This window comes from Lagenorhynchus albirostris, chromosome 10, assembly GCF_949774975.1.
Source record: "Lagenorhynchus albirostris chromosome 10, mLagAlb1.1, whole genome shotgun sequence".
In the NCBI taxonomy this organism is placed as follows: Eukaryota; Metazoa; Chordata; class Mammalia; order Artiodactyla; family Delphinidae; genus Lagenorhynchus; species Lagenorhynchus albirostris.
The window spans coordinates 88921640-88942591 of NC_083104.1; the positions used below are offsets into that span (position 1 = coordinate 88921640).

Here is a 20952-nt window from a genome sequence, read left to right on the forward strand (position 1 = left end):
TACTATTGGATGAAATCTTAGAAAAAAGTGAGTGTGAGTTTTTTCTTTTATTAACATTGCTTCTTGGTTTTGTTTTGTTTTTAATACACAGGATTTTTGCCTAAATTTACTTTTTAAAGCATTCTCAGTTTACCCTGTTTTTTGGAACATCCCTTACATGCAGCAAAATGTTTATTTGCGTTTTCCTTTTTTTTTCCTTGTGTGTTGGAGGAACAAGTAAATTCCAGAAACACTCTGCCTTCTCTTAGGCATGGTTTTGAGTTGCCTTGATGGTCGGTAACCCTAATCAGTCTTAGCTGAATATACAGTTTTAAAGTCGACTTCTTCTGCTCTTAAGATGACAGTTCGGTTTCCTTGACTATTAGTTAACATACAGATTTTATAGGAAGCACAAATGTGATTTGGTTGGGAGTTTTTCTGGCATGGATGAGTTTTAAAAGAAGAAAAACCTCTTGATAATTCTTTTGTGTTTTCCGTACATTCAGGGTTACATTTCCTGTTTTTTTTTGGAAGAGGAAAGTCCCCTATTCCTTTCCCCATCCATTCCATTGCATTCCCAGCTTATACCAGGTATCTGCACCCAGCATAATCAGGAAGGCAGTTAGGCAGGTGCTGGCTGCAAAGGCAGGCTTATGTCTCTCATGGAGCAATGAAAACATATACAGCGTGGTAAGGAGTGTATGAGGTGTGAAGGGTTCTCTGGGATCCATGTTCATACTGTGTGAATTAAATCGGGGTAACCCCTGAATTCTCCCCTCTTCATAACCTATAGAGACTTTCCTCCTCACACGTGTCCTTACAGGCAGCCCTTTGATCCATTGAAAAAAATGGAGAACGGGGACTGTTTATGATCGATGAAACAAAAACGAATCACTTCTTTCAAATGAGTTTTTATAAGCCTCTTTAAGGATTAAGTTATCTACTTCACTTAAAACTTCTTATTTCTTGGGACTTCCCCGGTGGCACAGTGGTTAAGACTCTGCACTCTCAGTGCAGGGGGCCCAGGTTCTATCCCTGGTCAGGGAACTAGATCCCACATTCCACAACTAAGAGCTCACATGCCACAAGGAAGATCCCATATGCTGCAGCTAAGACCCAGTGCAGCCAAATAAATTAAATAAATAAATATTTTAAAAAAACAAAAAAAAAAAACCTTCTTATTTCTCAATATTTCTTTTCATAGGATTAGGTCGAAAGGCTGAAGATCTTTCCACTGAGCAACGTCGGCTTGCTGTAAAGTAAGTTTGACAATATATTCTTGAGCCCCTTGGGTACCAGTATCCAGAGATCTTCCTTAATGTTGTTTATTGAATGAATCTGCTATTGATGGACACTTGGGTTGTCTACCAGTCTTTGGCTCTTATAAATGGTAAGCCATGATAACCTTGTCCATAGGTCATTTTAAATGGGTTTGGGTATAGCTGTGGGATAGATTCCCAGAACTGAGAGTGCTAGATCGAAGGGTAAATGGCTCTGTATTTTGTTAGTTTTACAGGCTTCTCCTTCAGTGGGGTTGTTCTCTTTATTCCAAAATTATTTTTATTAGGCATGTGTCTGAGGGTTACAAAGAAACAGTTAATTATCAGTGCCTATCAGTATGATTATGCTGGCATGAAAAAAGATAGGAAGTGGGGTTGGAGAGATAAATATGGGCTGGAGAATAGGATGAAGGAGGAAGCTGAAGGTGGTCTTTGGCCAGTGTTGATATGTAGTAGAAAGAGGATGGGTATCAGAGAGGAAGGGAGGCCGTATAAGGTAGGAGAATAACGCTGACAGAGGAGCAGAAATGGCTTATGGGGTAGCACATGGGGAAGAGTGGTGCAGCCATGGTGGAGGGTTCCTACCAGAGAGTAGCGGGAAATAACTGGGATATGTAAGAGAGGGTCCCAGCTTCATTCCTTCATTAAGAAATTGGGACTTGGAAGCAACGTAGAAGGTTATCATTGGAAGTCTAATGAACCAAGTTCTTTGCTAAGCATCATGGGGGTGTAAATGCTATAGGGCATAATTCCAGTGACTGGTTAGCAATGGCATCTGAGGAAGCCTTTGCCCACAATTCTGTCCTGCTTGACGAGCATGCCCTTTCAAAGGCCCTTAAAACACTAGACAGAACTGGTCTCTAGAAATTTTTTCCTGCCACTACCCTTGTCCGTTGTCCAGGACCTCGTGTCTGGATGCCAAAGCAGACAAGAGGCTGTTACAGCTGTAGTTTGTGTGGCCTCAAGTGGAAACCGGTTCTACCCATCATTTGTTTTGTATTTATTTTGGCAGTTGGGAGGGAGTTTTCCCATTTCAAAGCATCTCAACCAACTCACGTTAGGTCGGGTTCCGACCCTGCCTTACGTTCAGTACCTTCATTTTCTCTGGTAGACAGACAGCCAAGGTTGTTGAGAAAGAACGTTTCCCAGCCTCAGGGTTGCCTTTGGCCCACTCCTGGCCCTCTGCGTTTATAGCTGTGGGTGGCCAGCAGAGGGCGCCACGGAGTGCTGTGCCTTCTCTGCGCCACCCACCTCAATAACTTCCTTTCAACTAGATTTCTCCTTAGACGGATTTTTAAAGAACCAGAACAAGGAAAGATCATGCCGCGTTTAACAACCCGCAGAGACAACACCTGTGTTTACGATCAGCATATTTGCAAATATGAACGAAAAATCAAAGACTGAAGACTCTTCAACTTTTTTCTTTATTTTCGCAGAGCAAAACCCTCCTTTTTGGAATACGTAAGCTACCTTCTCAACTTCATGAGTGTCATAGCAGGCCCTTGTAACAATTTCAAGGAGTATATAGCCTTCATTGAGGGGAGACATACACACATGAAGTTGCTGGAAGTGAACTGGAAGGAAAAGGACTTCCACAGCCTGCCAGAACCTTCTCCCACTGTAAGTTTTTAGTGCCAAGTATTTACCCAGAGGTCCAGGAAATGAGCTTTGCTGCCAGGGCTGACTGTCACTTTTAATTGTTCTAATTAAAAAGCCAAACAGTTTATCAGAAATCTTGGCTGGTAACATTTTCCCCCCGTTTGTTTAAAATATCAATATTGGTATTTATTTGCAGTAGTTCTCTGTGTTGGAGCAACAGATGTTTATTTCACAGAGCCAATTCACAGCTCATTGGCTGGGAATATTGAAGCAATTAACCCATTTGCCAACCAGCCAATATTTAGTGCCTACAATGTGCCTATGACTGTGCTTGTGAACATATTCAAATTTATGAGTGTTTTCTCTTTATGAATAGAAATTCATAGACAGCCAAAAGATACTATGTCATAAATGGTGGAGGAGGAAAGAGTGGGACCAGAATAAATGTGCTTTTTATTGCAGATCCTACTTTTATGGCAAGGGAAACCAGTTTACACTGGCATGCCTGTAGTTCGGTCGTATTGCCTTTGAGAGAGTTTAGGTGTTTTTTTTAAACAACATTTAAATTTTAATCTGAAGTGTATTAACCTCAGATTAGTCAACATGCGCTTAATTCACTGAACTTTACAAATATGCTGAATTTATCCAGATCAAATATCCTATATTTAAGGGAAATTTGTAATTAATTGAAGGGATGGGGAACATTGGAAAGGGAGAAATTGAGGATAATTTAAATATTTTTAAAGTGCTACCATCAGGCAGCATTAAGTATATGAAAATTTAAGTGATTAATACAGCATGCATTTTTGGAGAGTTTTGACACATTTGGGTCCTCTGCACTTTATGATTACTTAGATGTCTCAGCCCCAGCGGTTTTATTGACATAATCTAGGAGTGAGGTCACCGTGGCTGGGAGACATCAAAGTAACCACAGGTGTTTCTAGGGAGTATCTGTCACAGGAGTGCTGCGTTTCACATACTTGAATTTGGAAAATAACATTATTAGAGAGTCTTCACATCACCCTCCAAGGAGACTCTCGCATTTTTTTGTGCCCAGAGAACATGAAGCGGTAAGGTTGCATTTTGGCTAAGGACACATGGATGGGAGGGGCTGGCGCCCACAAGCTGCTGGCCCCTCAGCAGTGTCATCATAGTTAAGCGTGGTGCGCACTGAACGGGGAGCCCCGCACTGCTTTCAGCCCCTTGTAAATATTGACGCGCTGAAACCCCAAGCCACCCTCTGGGGGAGGTGCTACTGCTATCCCTATGTTACAAGTAAAAGAAGTCTGTTTTTATAAAGTTGGGAACTATAATTCTGTTGATGTTTGGCATGTCAGGGGAACCAGGCAAAACGATTCCATCCAGGGGAATTTAAAACCTCTGTATAGCGTAACCCCAGAGCAGACTACATGTAAACCATCCAGAAAGGTTTTCTAAAGCTTTCTACTACCTGCCCACGTTCTGGCTCAGACATGTAATCATGTGCACATAATCCTTCCCAGCTAAGCCTCTGTGCCCCTCGCTGGTGATTCAAACCCATTTCCTTGGCTCTGCTGGCTGCAGGACCGCAAGGCCAATGGTTCGTTCTTTCTGATGGAAGATCGCCACCCTGTAATGTTCCTGATTTCTCTTATGTTTTGGGTAATAAAACCAGCTGCCCATTGTTGGTAGAATGTGCCGGTAAACGTTTTCTTTTGTTTTAGATCCATCCACCTCAGGTGTCAGAGGTGTATTCTGCATCTAAATATAGCACATAATGCCCATCACCCACTACGTGCCCTGAGGAAGAATGCCTTTTGCCACTCCTTCTAGAGAATATCGCCAAAGCAGCTTTGAAACGGCTTTGTTCTCATTGTGCCTTTTCTGAAATTGTTTTCCTCATACCAGTGTCTTCTGAATAGTTACCTCATTTTTCCCCCCATTTTCAGGGAGCCGTGATACACAAATTGTGCATGACCTTGGTGTCTCTCCTTTTGTTTTTGACGCTTACGAAGACCTTCCCTGTCACCTGCCTGCTTGACGACTGGTTTGTTCATAAAGCAAACTTTCTGACCCGACTCTGCTACTTATATGTGGTCATGCAAGCCTCGAAGCCGAAGTATTACTTTGCCTGGACGTTAGGTGAGTTTGTTGGAGGGTGCTAAATGAATGAGGGAAAAATGATACTCCTTGGACGGCTTGGCCAGGGCAGCATTTGGATCAGCTAATCTAAAAAAAGTCCAATGCGTGATGGAAGGCAGTTGAGCCAGGGTCACTTTCTACCTTCCGGAGTAACCCTCTTCTTTCCCGCCGCCCATAAACTCAATTATCTGTGATAAGGAGGAAAGAAATCCCGGCTGTTGTTATTAACAGTCGTCACAACCTGGAAGCTGCTGCTTCTACCAATCCTACTTGGAAAGTTAGGGGAAAATTCCAGAATGATCTGGCTTTCTGGTAATTTTTCTGGCTTGTCTGTAATACAGGATATACACTGACTTAATTGTGTCAACACATGTGCTCATTTAGGTTACACTTCTTTAAGAAATTGTTGGTTAAGCTTTATGCCTTAGAAAGAAACTGATTTCAAGTGACTTTTTTTTTTTAAAGGTAGAAAGTTCAACTTAATTTGGTATTATCACACTTGTTTCCCCCCTGTGAGATAACTTTAGTCAATATTAAGGTTTCATCTCTTTCCTTTTAAATAATTTTAGACCAGAAAAGTTGAAACCTTTGCTAAAGTGAGCAGTAAACCTTCTGTTTACTTACCAAGAATGGTAAAGTATTTTGATAAGGCATGGTAACCGTATCTATTTCACATTTGGAACCCTTTCAGGAATGGAAGTTTAACACCTTAGCTGCCAGTGACCTGGGGCTTGATGTCAGGGAACAGTGACTTGGTTTATGAAGCCAAATAGATTATTAAACTCAGTTCCCAGTGCTTAGTCCATATTTCATAAGGGCACAGCACTTAATTGAGTTCTCTTCTCTCATTTCATGCTCCACGTTTATAGCCCCCAAATCAAGTTCGTAGCTACTGTTTTTTTTCATTTATTATTTTTATTACGGTAAAATATACAGAATGTAAAAGTTGCCATTTTAACCATCTTTAGTGTACGATTTAATGGCATTAAGTTCGTTCACAGTGTTGTGCAACCATCGTCACCGCCATCCATCTCCAGAACTTTTCCTGAAACAGAAACTGTCCATTAAACAAAGCAATAACCCCCCATTCCTCTTTCTTCCCTGCTCCTGGTCCAAATTATTTTTAAAGGTCACAATGTTCAGAGACAAGTTCAGTCTAGCGCAGTATTTATGTTACGCTTGACCAGGGAGAGACTTCAGAGCTTTTCCAAAATTTGCCACGGGGGAAATTTTGTTTCTGGTCCCATTCAGTTTAATTCAAGGAGTTTTTCTGTGGAGTACCAGTCTGTGTGCTATGAGGAACTCAAAGGTGAGTAAGATATCTCAGCCCTCAAGACCGTTACAGTCTGTGAGGACACAGACATGTGCACCAACCAGGCAATACACGTCAAGAGCTGCCCCAGTAGTAGGATTACAGAGGGGATGATGTATATGGACTGGTCCTTGGGGAGGGCTTCCAGAGTCTCCGTGTATCTGATTCCTTTTTCTGCAGATGCTTTATTATTGAAAAATAATTTCCTTCGTAGGTAGGCATTAGGCCTACTATGGATGGAATACTGGGCATATTTTTGTATGTGAAGTAGAGTTTTCGCTTTGCTCCAACCTTGAGAGAGAGAGAGAGGGAGAGTGTGTGTGTGTGTGTGTGTGTGTGTGTGTGTGTGTGTGTGTGTGTGTAATAGAATCTCACTCCTTTCCTAACTTCTACTTCTTCACTTTTCCTCCTTTTCTTTTCCCCTCTCCCTTCCCTTCCCGCTGCCGTATTCTGTATCCCAGGGCTTATGGGCTGGCTTCTGGAGTAAAGCAGCTCCTGATTTAAGGAGGAAAGAAAGGCCATGCCGTAGCCTCATAGGGAAAGTCTAACACGAGGTGGGTTGTGCTGGCGGGGACCTGGGTGGGGAGGGGCTTACGGGGCACAGGGGTGTCTGCCGTCAGTCTGCTCGTTGCGGAGTGACCCCAGATATTTGGAATAGAGGAGTGACCCTTTCCATGGACAGCTTTCTCTGTGGACTTACCTCTTTGTCTGTTCTCCCCCACTGCCCTTTCTTTATTGTTTCTCGTGGCTTCCGTAGAAACACTTCATTACTTTGGCCTCCAGTTGAAGTTTGTTGTAGTTTAGATTGCATGGGCTGATCTGAAATTAAGCTTTGTATTATTTATGAGTAAAGAAGCAATGAATAGTGTAACAGGGAATGTTTAAACTGCTTAACTGAATAATTGTTTTATCCAGCTCCTTCAAACACCATTTACATATAATTGATTAATAATACATGATTATAAATTTAATCCTTAAAGCTGGCCTCTTGATGAATCTCAGCTAAGTTGCACTGTGTAAGCCTAATTCTAGTTACCGTTTCTATGGAAAGAGTACAGCTATTTTCTTTGGACTTAGCATAGGAGGCTGGGTGGTTGTTTTTCTTCTAATTAGTACTAATGAGTGAGACTCAATTTTAGCCCAGGCTGTGTTCTAAAGATCACAGATTCCAAAATGTGGGTGTCTAAATGAATTTATCCTCAGTCATATGTTAGAGCCGTGTACGATGCAAGCGAAGCCAGTTTTAGGCTGGTGAAATTAGAACCTCTAACTGCTCTAAAGCAAAAACCAGTCTTGGATACAGGGTAGCAGAATGTGCTCAGGGGAGCAGGGAATTCTGACCTCCTCTAAATGCAGCAGTTCGGAGAGTCACCGCTTCTGGTTCTTACATTTATCTTTCAGACGACTCCTAGCCACTCAGGCTGTGGAACCAGAGTTCTAGTATTCAGATTCTAGCACTGTTTAACATTGAGATCACTCAGGTGGTAACATTACTAAGCTTTAGTCTTCTTAATAGCAAGATGGGGGTGGTAATAATAACGATAATAATGGTGGCAGCTAACCATTCTTGAGTGCTAACTTGGGCCAGGCCCTGTGTTATGCACTCTACATATATTCAATTTGGGTTAATCCTTTCAACATCCCTTTAAAATGGGGACTGTTATTACATCCATTTTCTACTCAGGGGAATAGGTTTCTAGAAGTTAGACAACTCTCCCAAGGCTGTGAATTGACCCTGTTCCCAAGTGGAGAAGGGAACCCAGGAGAGCTGTCATTCCCACCCTGAACCACCACCTTGCTCACAATGGTGTGCTTAAATGAGAAATGTCTGTGGAATGCTTTACAGAATCCTGGGAAAATAGTAAGGACCAAAAAAAAAAAGTCATTCTTCTTTTTTTTTAGATCTGAGGCTGGAGATGGGAGAGGGAATTCCTGGGTTGCTATGCTGGTCCCAGCATGGTCAGCCCAGCCCTGTTTTTAGTTGTCAACACAACCCTCAAGGGCTTGTCCTCTCCTGGTTTAGTTTATTTCTGTCATTCACAGTTTGTGCCCACACATTTTAAAACTCTTGGTTTCTTAACTGGTACACTCTGCCTTTGTTCTTCTTTTTCTTTTCCACTGAGTTTCCCTCCGGTCGGCTTGGGAGAAAGACATATTAGGACTCGGTACTTTTCCTCCTTTCTTCTAAAAGAAACCAGATCATTTTACAGTGAAGCTAAGAATAAGATAAGCGATACTAAATCATCAACGATGCCAAAAGGGAAAGGAGGCATACTCAGAGCGGGTGATTTTTCTTCAGAAGTCCAGCTGGAGTTGGACTTGAACTCCCATAGAAATGGAATGAACACAACTAGCGAAGGAAAGGTTTCTCTGAGCTCTCCCCCAGATCTCAGACTTTAAAATTTCATGAGTTTATTTTTCTTAGGAAAATATTCTAACAGACTGAACTTGAAAGAAGATAAGTGAAGAGAAAAAAACTAGCCTCTTGGCTATCATAATACAACTGTGTTGATTTCATCAGATCTCTTTTTGAGTGTAAAAAATTTCATTAAAGAATTGAGTAGAACTGAATTACAGCAGGGGGGCATTTTCATAGAGTTCAGTGAAGTGACATAATGGTGGACACAGGAGCTTTTGGACTGACTTTGTGGGTAGGGTGGCTTTGGTCATTGTGTCCACATGTGGCCTCTATGGCAGCTGGTCCCAAATTCACATCTCTAGAACCGTTCTTTTTCTTAGGTTCTAAATTTTTCTGACTGTATCTTGGCTGCCCCAACTGATATCCTACTGGCATGTCATGCTTAACATGTCCAGAACGAGCTCCAATTTCTCTTTCAGAGCTGGTTCTCCTCCTGATATAATGATATCAGCCTGTGTCCCGCCATCTTTAATGACAGCTCTTGGACGGAGTCCCCTATATCTTCTGGTCTCTGAGCTTATATGTATTTTCACCTTTTTCCCTTTCTCCCCTTATATCCAGTTGGTCACTAAATCTTCCTGTTTCTTTGTTTTGCTTCTTCATTTCTCTTTCTTTCATTTTGCATTCTGTGAGCTTCTAGCACCTTCCTTCTTACTTAGCAGGTGCTCACCAAATGCTAGTGAATGAATAAAAATGAATAAAAGTTGAGGTCACCCAAGAGCCCAAACTGATTCATAATGGTGCCAGGTCCTTTAAATTTATTTTGGTTTCTTTTCCAAGGAAACTCTATCTCTTCATCTTAAAGCTAGACAGACATTTAGTATCTGTTAAAGCAGCAATGTGACTTTTGCTCCACATCCTAATGTGTTGTTTTAAAAACCATAGCTGACGCAGTGAATAACGCAGCTGGCTTTGGGTTCAGCGGAGTGGATAAGAATGGAAATTTCTGTTGGGATCTGCTTTCTAACCTAAACATCTGGAAAATTGAGGTGAGTTTATCATGCTTTTGAATCAAGCTGCCATTGCGAATAAAGCAGATGGTTTGCTGTGAGTGGTGCATCCATAGAAGTTTATCATCAGTGTGCGAGGAAAAGCTGCTATCAGGAAATGCTGGCTCCAGCAGGCTCGGGGACATTTTGTATCTTGGAACTTCTTTCCTTTTTTTTTTTTTTTTCCTTTTCTTTTAAGGTGCCTACTTTCTTGGCAGTATTAATGGTTCAAGTAGTAACAACACACGAAAAATCTGAAAAAGAGCCAGGAAAATCTTTTTGTTGCTTACATTCCTGTTCTGTCAACTAGAAAGTACAGATATCATTTTCTCTTGTTCACATTCTCCTTTCCTCAGTCAAGGGTACAGACTAGCAGTTGTATTTAGATTTCAGCATTGCCAGTGTTCTTGGTGGTTCCTTTGGAAACATTTGTAATGCCTTCGCTTTTAAGAATTGTAATTGGTGCACAGCTTTTAGGCCACTAGAATTAGTGTGGTTTTTCTTTTTCGCTGGCTTTGTTCTTGGACCAGCGTTCTGGATCTGTTTCCGTCTCTAGAGGTGGTCTCTCTGGGGCCCCATCCTTCTTGGTTCCCTTGGCATTGTCATCCCTCGGAGCTGAAAGGAATGCCAAGCCTTGGGCCCTTTTCCTCCCGGCAGCTGGTTGGGAGGAAGGGCATGATTCTCAACATACCGAAGTGTTGGTTCTCCAGCCACGTGACTCATGGTTGCTGGTGGTTGATTTTCCACCTGCCACAGGGCAGGCAGAGTGCCACTGGAGAGTTTGGGCAGAAAGGGGATGCCATATAGGGCAGGAAACCCGGGATGTGGAGACTGACCACCTGCCACCCACATTTGGTGGAAACTAGGCCTTCAGGGGACCTGTGTTCTGGGTAAAGGGCTGAGTTATGTATTTATTATAAAAGAAAACCAGAAGGAGGAAGTTTGTATTTCCAATAAAGTTGATACAGAGCGAGGAGCTAAAGGATACCAAGGAAGTCTGACTTATTTAAGGCACCTTGAAGCTGTGTGTATAGCATTTTATCAGCCAGAGAAGGTGTCTAAATGGATAAATAAAACTCCGTAGGGTTTTGACATTAAAAACTCATAGTACAAAAGTCTGTCTGTCCGTCCATCATTGGTCTGATATCTCTCTCCCTTCCTTCCAAACATATTACATTAGGCCAGTGTGTGGCCTAAGATTTTCTTACGGTTGAAACAGAAAACAGTGACATTTGCACTTTTCAACTTCGTTAGGAATTCTGGTTCTTAAATGTTTGCTTCATGCTTTCTACCACCAGCCTTTATTAAGTCCTTTTCTTTTCTTTTTTCTTTTGAATGAGAAAACCCAGTTGATGACTTATTTTGGAATCTCTCTTTCTCAATGGTTGATTTACCTGCATCATTGCCAGTTGGGTGATATCTGTTTCCTTTTCTGTATTGTGACTCCTTCCTGCATAAAATCTCCTTACTATTCTAGATACAATTGGAAGCATTTGAACCTGTGCTATTTGTACAATAACTTCACCAGACTGACCTGGTTTACAGATGGCCACAGAATGAAAAGATGACAATTAAATTCAAGCCGTCTCCGTAAAGGCGCTAAATTCACATGATGAAACTTTTCCGGTGGCAAATCCCATTTTAGAGTATTTAGTTTTAAAATTCAGATGACTTAAATTTTGTGTTTCACCAGAATGGAAGGAAAACCTACAAAACATTCCTTCAGTCGTCCTATAATTTGAAAATAGATTGAGAAAAATTGAGACTTTGTGAGCCAAGTTTTAGTTGCAAAGTAAATCTTATAAACCCCCGAAAATTTGACTGTGTGCAATGGAACAGCGGATCTGCTCCTGAGTCAGTACTCACTGTTGAAATAGCACGTCTAATCTGCCGCCAGGGAAATTCTGGGGAGGACTTTCCATTTCTTGGGGTATTTTTAAAGCTAATGATAGGTGTTATTTTCTCCTTTCTAGACTGCCACAAGTTTCAAAATGTACTTAGAAAACTGGAATATTCAGACAGCTACTTGGCTAAAGCGGTAAGGAAACCAAAAACGACCTCATTACTCATGGCACTGGGATATGTTTAGATGGGTGTCATTAGATGAACAGCGATAGTCTGCCAGTGGTAACCTCATCTGACACTTGTGTTTGGTATTAACATCTATGCTGTGTAAATGAAAAAGTAGAAATACAGTAATTTGAGAAGGTCACAAGGTAGCATATTTATTTTACTGTACCAAATACTTCATACTGCCATTACTGTGTACCAGGTACTCATTTAATCCTCATAACGATCCCATGAGGTGTTGGTAATTATTATCCCCATTTTACAGATGAGGAAAGTGAGGCACAGAGGGGTTATGTAACTTGCCCAAAGTCACACAGCTTATGAGCAATAGATATGAGCCCATATCTCATAGATAATAGATATGAGTGTCTCTCCAGAGCCAGGCTCTTAAGCTCTATGATGTGCTGCCTCTTATCTAGAGGAGAGCCTATTGCTCAGATGTCATGGAAAGTCAGTGTCAGCATCAGATCACTGAAGATTGCTGTGTTTATTTTATCCCCTGTATCGAAAGCTTTATGGTGCCCCAAATGCTTGTGCTTTTCAACTTTGTATTTTTGTTGTTTCTCTGTCCTTTTGTTTTTCTACACATTCCAAAATTAGAAACATTAGTTATTGTGGAGCTAATGATATGCTATCCTTGAAGTGGCAAAGTTGAGCTCGTGAATATTCCTTTCACATGAGTGCAGGGAGAGTATAAAGATATTAAGCTGTTGATTCTGCTGTTTTTGATAAGTAGCATTTTTCATCAGTTAAAACATCGGGGTAAAAGAAGAGACAATGTATAATAATTCCAACAAAGTAAACTCATGCAACTACTCTGAACATGCAGTTTTTGAAAATTTGCCCTTAATGTTATTGCTATTCATTTTGCAAGTCATTTTAGCATAAACCTCTTTCTGTATATTGAATAATCCCAATGTATGGAGAGTCCTACAGTCTCCACTAGGAGTTTGTTCTACATAAACATTTTTTATGTGACTGAACATACATGTGGGCACATAAAAAATGAAAAAAAACTATTTAAAAATCATTTTAGAAAATGGAATATTTCATTCATACAAAAATACAGAGGGTAAGAAATAAATACCCATGCAAACTACCTCTCATTTCAAAAAGAAACATTACAAATGGAGTCCCATCCTGTGTTTCTTTCCTCAAATGCATTCCCTTTCTTCCTATGAAGAGAGAGCCATAGTCCTTAGTTTGGGTTTAACTTGGTTACTTTTGACAGCCCATCCAGGCTGGATTGGTATTAACTGTTGGGATTTCTGTTTTACTTTTCATCTGGGCCCTCTCATTTAGGAAGCCATGTAGTTGCTCCTATGGTGCCACTGGCAATCCGTGGACTGAATTTGGCAGGAAGTCCCCTGTCATGTTGTTTTAATAAACAACCAAGAAGCTAAAGATCTCCAGAGTATTTGCTGACAGTTTCTAGATTCTTACGATGTCCTCACTCTTTAAGGCAAATTCATGGATTGGAATCCAATAGATACTGAGGACTGAAGAAGCCATATAACTGACACGTTGATTTTGTGCTGGAGTCATGGCCAAGAGAGATGAGAAGGCTGCAGTGTTGATGAGTTAGATGACATTGGGGCCAGTGTGGAAAAGTAAATTAATTTAGACGAAATAAGGATCTCACTTCTAAAGACCCTGATTCTAAAAGTTTTAGTGCCAATGACACTTATTTATCCATAAGTATCCTGGTAGATTAGGCCATTGGTGGAATAAGCTTCTATAAGGCAGGAGCTCTCATTGGGGAAAAGCGACCACTCTTTTATTAGATATTGTGTGATGGGGTCCAGATCATTTAGTCCTATGGAGGTTAAACATTCATGCATCTTACAAAGGGATTGGACTGTGTGAATGGCCCATCTGGGAGTGTTTAAGAAAACTAGAGCTCAAAGCTGCTTGGATTGCGCTGCAAGTGCCTGAAAAGAGTGAGGCAGGCACGCCATCAATATTGGATCAAATGATTTCTGCATGATTGGTTCCAAAATGATGCAGGTGTAGGCGGAAGTTTCTGGTATGTTTGACCTGTGGCCCGTTGTACCTTCCTGTCGTCACAGAGTGTGCTATGAGCGGGTTCCCTGGCACCCCACAGTGCTAACCTTCATCCTGTCTGCCTTGTGGCATGGTGTCTACCCTGGATACTACTTTACCTTCTTAACTGGAATCCTTGTCACGCTAGCAGCCAGAACGGTAAGCTCCCTTTGGCTGTGGGGTCTTTTCCTTAGTAATCGGATGCCTGTGTGTTTGTGTTTTAGGTCCCAGCAGAAGTGGTGTTGGGGGTGATGGTAGGAGTGATGTTTTGAAAAATCAACAAAAGTCTTCCCATTAGAGAAATACTTAAATATATTGGAACTTATGGTCATAAAATGGTTAAGCATTTTATTTTCATATTACTTGCAGGGGGTGTATGCAAAACAAAAGGACTTTTAGGAACAATGTTTAGTGCCTTAAGAGATGAAAACATGTTTAATCATTAAAGGCTGTAAACATACAGTCTACTAATTACAGGTGACAATGATTATTAACGTAGGCTCTGTAAAACTTCATTTTGCTTATACTCTACTTAATTTCTCTTTTCATTATCCTACACCTAAAAATAATTTGGTTTCAGAGCAACTGGAAAATTGCAGCCATAGGAACTGTTCTCTTAAAGATTGCTCTCAGCCCTCATGTTGGATCCAATTAAATTAGTTTGTGTAAAGTCCTCTGTGAATTTGATAAATTTGGTTCTCTAGGTTTTGGGGGTAGCCTTCAGTTTGTCCTAGACTGTTCCTGCCATTTGCTGGCTGTAGGGCAAGAATAATAACAGAATTAAAAAATATGCCTGCCCTCAAAGAATGAGATGAACATGTATATAAGTAATTACAATTCACTGTATTCTGTCAAATACAGGGCTTTGAATTTTATTTCATTTCAATACTTGATAATGATTTTGGCATTCCTGATTCAGGTGCCAAGAGCTTTTAGTGAGATTTGTTGAGCTGTATGTTTAGATGAGGATTTAGGAGTCCCAGCACAGCTATTCACTCGTTCTTTTTTTTTATCTTAAAAATATATTTATTGAGTGCCTAGTACGTGCCAAGGACTGTGATGGGTACTGGAGAAAAAATGGAGAGTAGAACACATGTGGCCCCTGCTCCTGGTCTAGTGCCGGGAATAGAAATGGATAACTTCTTCATATTTGTTAAATGGAGAGACAGGTAGAGTGGGAATTTTTTTCCACTTCTTTTAGCTATTCACTGATTCTTGAGTTCATCTGTTCTATTAATATTTCAGGAGCCCTACTATATGCTAGTAGGTGCTGGGCTATTGCAGTGAACAAAAGTTCCTCGCCCATGGAATTTCTATTTTAGTTAGAAGAAGGTTTGTGGGGTTACATGTGTGAACAAGACGGATAATTGATTATTCTGATTAGCACTCTTTAAAGTACATATTTTACATATTTGTGCATTGAAAACAGAAGACATTTTCTTTTCTCCCGTACATATACTGACTTGGATCACAAAACTAAAACACAGATGGGAGGACAAACTTGAACAAAGGCCAGAATTTTGTTAATACTTTCAGAGTATTATTTCTTAAGCTGTCTTTAGTTGATTTCAGTGGGTATAAAAGGATTAATTTTTGTAAAGCCTCTTGGGTGACCTGGAAATGTTTTTCACAAATAAGTTAGGTAAGGGATGGAGGGGAGAGGGTTGATAGAACAGTATTTCCATTTTTTTTCCAAAAGGAGAATGAACTCAAACAGTCATGAAGTGTCTCAGGCCCAGGAAGTTACCTAGTAAAATCTCTTACATGCTTTTCAGTACTGCCCACAGATGGACCCCTAGCCTCTGTCCTGAGGAACTCAGAGCCTAGGAGGTGCCCTCAGCTTCCCAGGCAGCCCTAGGAAGCCTTTCTTGATTTGAGGCTGACCTACCTGTAAGCCAGACATTGTTGCAGCATCTGGAAATTAGGTGTCTTTCTGGAGCCAAATCTGTGTCAAAAGATCTACAAATGAGTATCCTTTGACCCAGCATTTTCCATCTCAAAGAATGTTGTTTCCTTGTCTGGAAAATAGGCATACTGATGCTTACATGATAGGCCTGTGTCCCGGGAGAGTCAACAGAGATGATACCCATAAGGAATTCGCACAGGCTTGGCACACAGTAAGCACTCAATAAATGGTAGCTCATGTTATTATACTATTATATTATTACTGTTATTCAAAGGAAATAATTAGGAAACAGGGCAGAGACTTTTCTACAAGAGTATACATCACAGAATTGTTTACAATAGCAGGGGATAGGAGACTAACTTTCCCATAATTAAAATTGTATCAGATGAATATTTAATGACATGGAAAAACATTCATGCTATGTTACTAAATGAAAAAACAGGCTAAACATATATTGACGCCACTGGAAACGTAAATATGGATATATATGAATATAAAAGGACTTGGAAGGTATGTGCCAAGTTTTTCAACAGTGCTTTTCTCTGGGAGATGTTAAAGAAAAAAAAATCTGATTCTGCTTAGCTCTTTAAACATTTTTCTACAGTGAATGAACTTATAATAAGAAAAACCATAGTGGTATTTTTCGTTGAAAATAGAACTCAGATGGTTGGTAGTTTTTATCTCCTGTGTTCCTGAGGGGTATTACCTGCATGCATGGAGTAAAAGTTTCTATTTTTTGCATCCCCCCCCCCCCACATCCACCATGACTTCCTCGGTGAGCAGGTGAGGAACAACTACAGACATTACTTCCTTTCGTCAAAAACCCTCAAGGTTGTTTATGACATAGTCACCTGGGCTGCCACTCAGCTGGCCGTCTCTTATACCGTCGCCCCCTTCGTTATGTTGGCCGTTGAACCCACCATCAGTTTATACAAGTAAGTTTCCACTGTTCTCGGTTGCTCTATAGTAAACTTGTCTGTTCTGTGTTGGACTTAGGAGTTGGCAAATTGAATCAATCAGGACTGACAATCTCTATGTATGCTTTCGATGGGAAAATGTCTAGAGAAAGCTTTAGGAGGAAGTGTCCGTCCTGGAGATGCCAACAGACGAATAGTAATACAGTGAGCAGAGTTGACAGGTAGCCCTTCAGCCATGACTAATGTAAGTAAGAGATGCTTATGGCAATGAATTCTGAAGGGATGTATCCAGATTACAGACTCAGAGGGTGAGTTCGCTGCCCTTTGCCTCTGTTTCCTGGGGTTAGGCTATGTTGGAGGCCATGGGGCACTCAGAGAGGGACAGAAGCAGGCCGCAGCTGGGGCTGGGTTCACCCTACAGACAAGAGGCCTTTAGGGAAAGGGTGTCTTAGGGAAAGGGTGTCAGGCCCTTATATTCAAACACCAGCCCTCCAGATGAACTGCAGACCTCTTTGTGCTTTTATTGTTTCCCTCTTTTGTTGAATTGGTCGTGTTTCTCTGCTCTTGGAGAAATGGTTACCTGACCTCTGGAAAGTTATTAACCTCTTTTACCAGTGTTTTCTCAACTGTACAATGAAGGTAAGAATAGAATTCACCTCCAAGCACCTTTAGGTGTTAGGATTGAATGAGGCAAACGTGCAAGGGGCTCAGCCCTGTGTCTGGCGTGTAGTCTGTACTGGATAAATACCAACTTGTGTTCTTTACTGATTTGCAGAGACTTTTGCAGATTGAGTTTGGACCATAGCTACAGTCAGAAAAGTGGCTTAGAAATAAACATGCAAACATGCCTTATTGTACATCAGGGATTGGACTCGCTGGTCAGGAACGATCAAAGAAATTTTACTACTTGGTACAGGTATCAATGTCTAGGATGGTTTTTTTTTTTTTTTTTAGGTTATAGGAAAAGAAGGTAGAGGGAAGTACACCGTGCTCCTCAATGAATTCTGTTTCTATAATGCTGGTTAGGTCACAGGAGTTATGTCCATATAATATGGAAGTTGAGCTGGTTTATACACAAATTTTTCTAGATAAGGGATGCCAGAAGAGTGGAAAAACGATGACATCTTCAGCCAAAAATAGCCCTCAGTTCAGCTGCTACAGCGGTAGGAGCCATGAGTGCCCGCCCAGCGCTGGGCTTCCTCTTCTCAGAGACGCCCCGCCCAAGCTGCACCATCTTGGTTTACCTCCTCTGCACCTTCCTTCTGGGCAGCCCCACTTGGTCACAGCTCTATTGTCCTTTCTCTTGTCTCAGTGCCCTCTAGCCAGCATTTGCCCTTCATTATCTGGGACTTTTATTGCCCCCTGAAGCAGCCTTAGCCCGTTGAGCTATCTGCCTAGGCTGTCCAAGTTTCTGGCTTGGGTGTTCATTGTGTTACGAAGTCTCATAGGTTTTGAGTTGTCTGCTTCCGTCTTCATAGGTTAACTTGTAACCCTGGGCCCTTCTCTCCCTTTTCTTTGGAGGTGCCCAATTCCCCTCCACACTCCCTTACTCTAGGGCAGAGAGCTGCTAGTGAGGAGATGACTTTTATAAAAGAAATGGAACGGTGAAATAAAAAATGTTCCGTTAAATCAGATTTTTAAAAATGAGGTACTTGTTTTTTTATAACAGGCATTGAAACACATTGACTTGCATTCCTGAGTAAGATGGATGGGGCTGAGGGTTTCCCCCCGTGTTTGGAAAATCTAAGTGCCTATGAGGACTAATAAACAGGAACGAGAGAGAGACAGAAAAACCACCCTAGTCCTGGTGTTTTAAGCACATGATGTTGCCAGATGCAAGATTTTTTTTCAGGAATATATGTATCATGTTGTAGCAGAAATGCCTGTATTTAACTCAGTACCATTTAATACCTACAGTGTGCTGGGCACTTTTCTAGAAGCTGAGGGATGGGATGGTGAGCAAAAGATAGAAATCATTCTTACTTCCATGGAGGAGATAGCTTGGTGGAAGTGACAGGAAATAATTGACAAATTTATAAAAACCCACTAAGATCATACTCTGAGTGAATGGTACAAAGATTTATGAGAGCCTGTAACAGGAATCTGCTCTTGGGAGGAAGCAGCGTTTGAGTCCTGGAGTCTGAGGGTGCTGAGAGTGGGGGATGGGACACTGTGGGTTGTGTTCCAGACCCAGGGAGCAGTTGTGATAGGAGGAAGCCCCGAGAAACATGAGTGTGGGCAGAATATAGAATCAATCCAAGGTAGAGAGTAGTGAGCTGAGAAGAGACAAGAGTAGGTATCAGTGTCCCTGCTTATCATATATGGAAGTGGAGGCTCAGAGAGGGTGAGCAGTTAAAACACACACAGCAAGGCCCGAGTTTCAGATGCAAAATTTTTTTTTTTGTTTTTAAACTGCAAGAGCAACAGTGCAGTTACTAAAAATTTCTCTAGGAGAAGCTATTTTGGAAGAATGTTACTGCTAGGGGAGTAGCACAAAGTAGCACAAAGTGGTGATTTGTTTGTGATCACATGCATTTAACCAACTAAGCATGCTAATTTCTATATTTAGGCAGGAGTTCTAGGGAAAGAATTCAATCATTATCAATCCAGATCACTCATGTAGATTTCCATTTCTTTCTAAAAACAATCTATTTTTTTTTTTTTAGAAAACACCATTGTTTGTTTAGGGTGAAATTGACATTTCTGTCACTTCTGTCAATTACAAGCAATTCAACCTAATAAGTTATCTTGTTTTCATAGTTGCTTATGTATATAATTTAAGTTCCCTATCTAGATCAGCTCTGTCCAATAGAAGTTTCTACAATGACCAAAATGCCATCCAATATGTTGGCCACCAGTGCATGTGGCTGTTGAGCTTTTGAAATATGGCTAGAGTGACTGAGGAACGGAGTTTCCAATTTATCTAATTTGAATTTTAACAGCCACATGTTGCCAATGGCTATTATAGATTGCCTTTCAAAAAAAGTTTTCAGAGTCTTTTAAAAACAATTTTTTTCAGAAACTCTTAAGAGAATCACTGAATCTGGCAAAGGAAATAAAAATTGAATCATCTTTTTAGTCGAGGTGGGTCTAGATGCATTCCAGATCTGTTCCTCACTAGGGGATAATTTAAATAACTGGCAATGAATGGCAGTTGTATGCAAATCCATTTCTCAGGATACCCTTCCCTGATTGACATTTAAATGTCAGATGGGCTTCATTTTTCTGGCTAGTCACTTTTCAATGTACAGTGACTACAAATCCCAGCTTTAAATGTCTTAGTCTAATTTTTTTCCTTTAAGTTGTAAATGAGCCCCAAGTGAACATCTAAATGTATTATGAGAGAACTTGTGATTCTGAAAAGATGATAGAGTAGAAGGACTTGAGCTTACCTCCTCTTGTGAAAACACCAAAATCACAACTAACTGGTGACCAACCATCAACAAAAAAGACTGGAATCTACCAAAAGAGATATTTTATATTCAAAGACAAAGAAGAAGCCACAACGAGACTGTAGGAGGGGTGCTTTTGCGACATAAATCCTATACCCGTCAGGTGGGTGACCCACAAACTGGAAAATAATTATATCACAGAGGTTCTCCCACAAGAATGAGAGTCCTGAGCCCCACGTCAGGCTCCCCAGCATGAGGGTCTGGCATCAGAGCATTTGGCTTTCAAGGCCTGTGGGGCTTGAGTACAGGAGCTCCACAGGACTGGGGGAAACAGAGACTGCACTCTTGGAGGGCATGCACAAGTTTTCATGTACCCTGGGACCCCAGCACAAAGCAGTACCTCCATAGGAGCTGGGGCTGGACCTACCTACAAGTCTTGGAGGGTCTCACAGAGGTTGCCATTTTGGCATCAAGACATGGCCCTTCCCACCAGCCTACAGGCTCCAGTGCTTGGATGCCTCAGGCCAAACAACCAGTAGGGTAGGAACACAGCCCCACCCATCAGCAGAGTGCATAAAGCCATACTGAGCTCACAGCCACCTCTAAACACACCCCTTGACATGGCCCTGACCACCAGAGGGATAAGACCCAGCTCCACCTACAAGTGGGCAGGCACCAGTCCCTCCCACCAGGAAGCCTGCACAAACCTCAAGACCAGCCTCACCCACCAGAGGGCAGACACCAGAAGCAAGAGGAGCTATGATCCTCCAGCCAGCAGAAAGAAGACCACAAACACAGAAAGTTAGACAAAATGGGACAGCAGAGAAATATGTTCCAGACGAAGGAACAAGATAAAAACCGACAAGAACAGCTAAATGAAGTGGACATAGGCAACCTACCTGAAAAAGAATTTAGAGTAATGATA

The 20952-nt window shown here is 41.3% G+C and overlaps 1 protein-coding gene across 1 annotated transcript in view; it reads left to right on the forward strand.

Moving 5' to 3' along the window:
* Positions 1 to 20952, forward strand: part of MBOAT1 (membrane bound O-acyltransferase domain containing 1) — a 112768-nt gene that overhangs the window by 83287 nt on the left and 8529 nt on the right. Inside the window, exons 6-12 of the mRNA XM_060164269.1 lie at positions 1184 to 1238; positions 2696 to 2879; positions 4787 to 4979; positions 9596 to 9699; positions 11673 to 11737; positions 13839 to 13971; positions 16502 to 16653. Of these exons, the coding sequence (XP_060020252.1) occupies positions 1184 to 1238; positions 2696 to 2879; positions 4787 to 4979; positions 9596 to 9699; positions 11673 to 11737; positions 13839 to 13971; positions 16502 to 16653 (886 nt within the window). The remainder of the gene's footprint in view (positions 1 to 1183; positions 1239 to 2695; positions 2880 to 4786; positions 4980 to 9595; positions 9700 to 11672; positions 11738 to 13838; positions 13972 to 16501; positions 16654 to 20952) is intronic.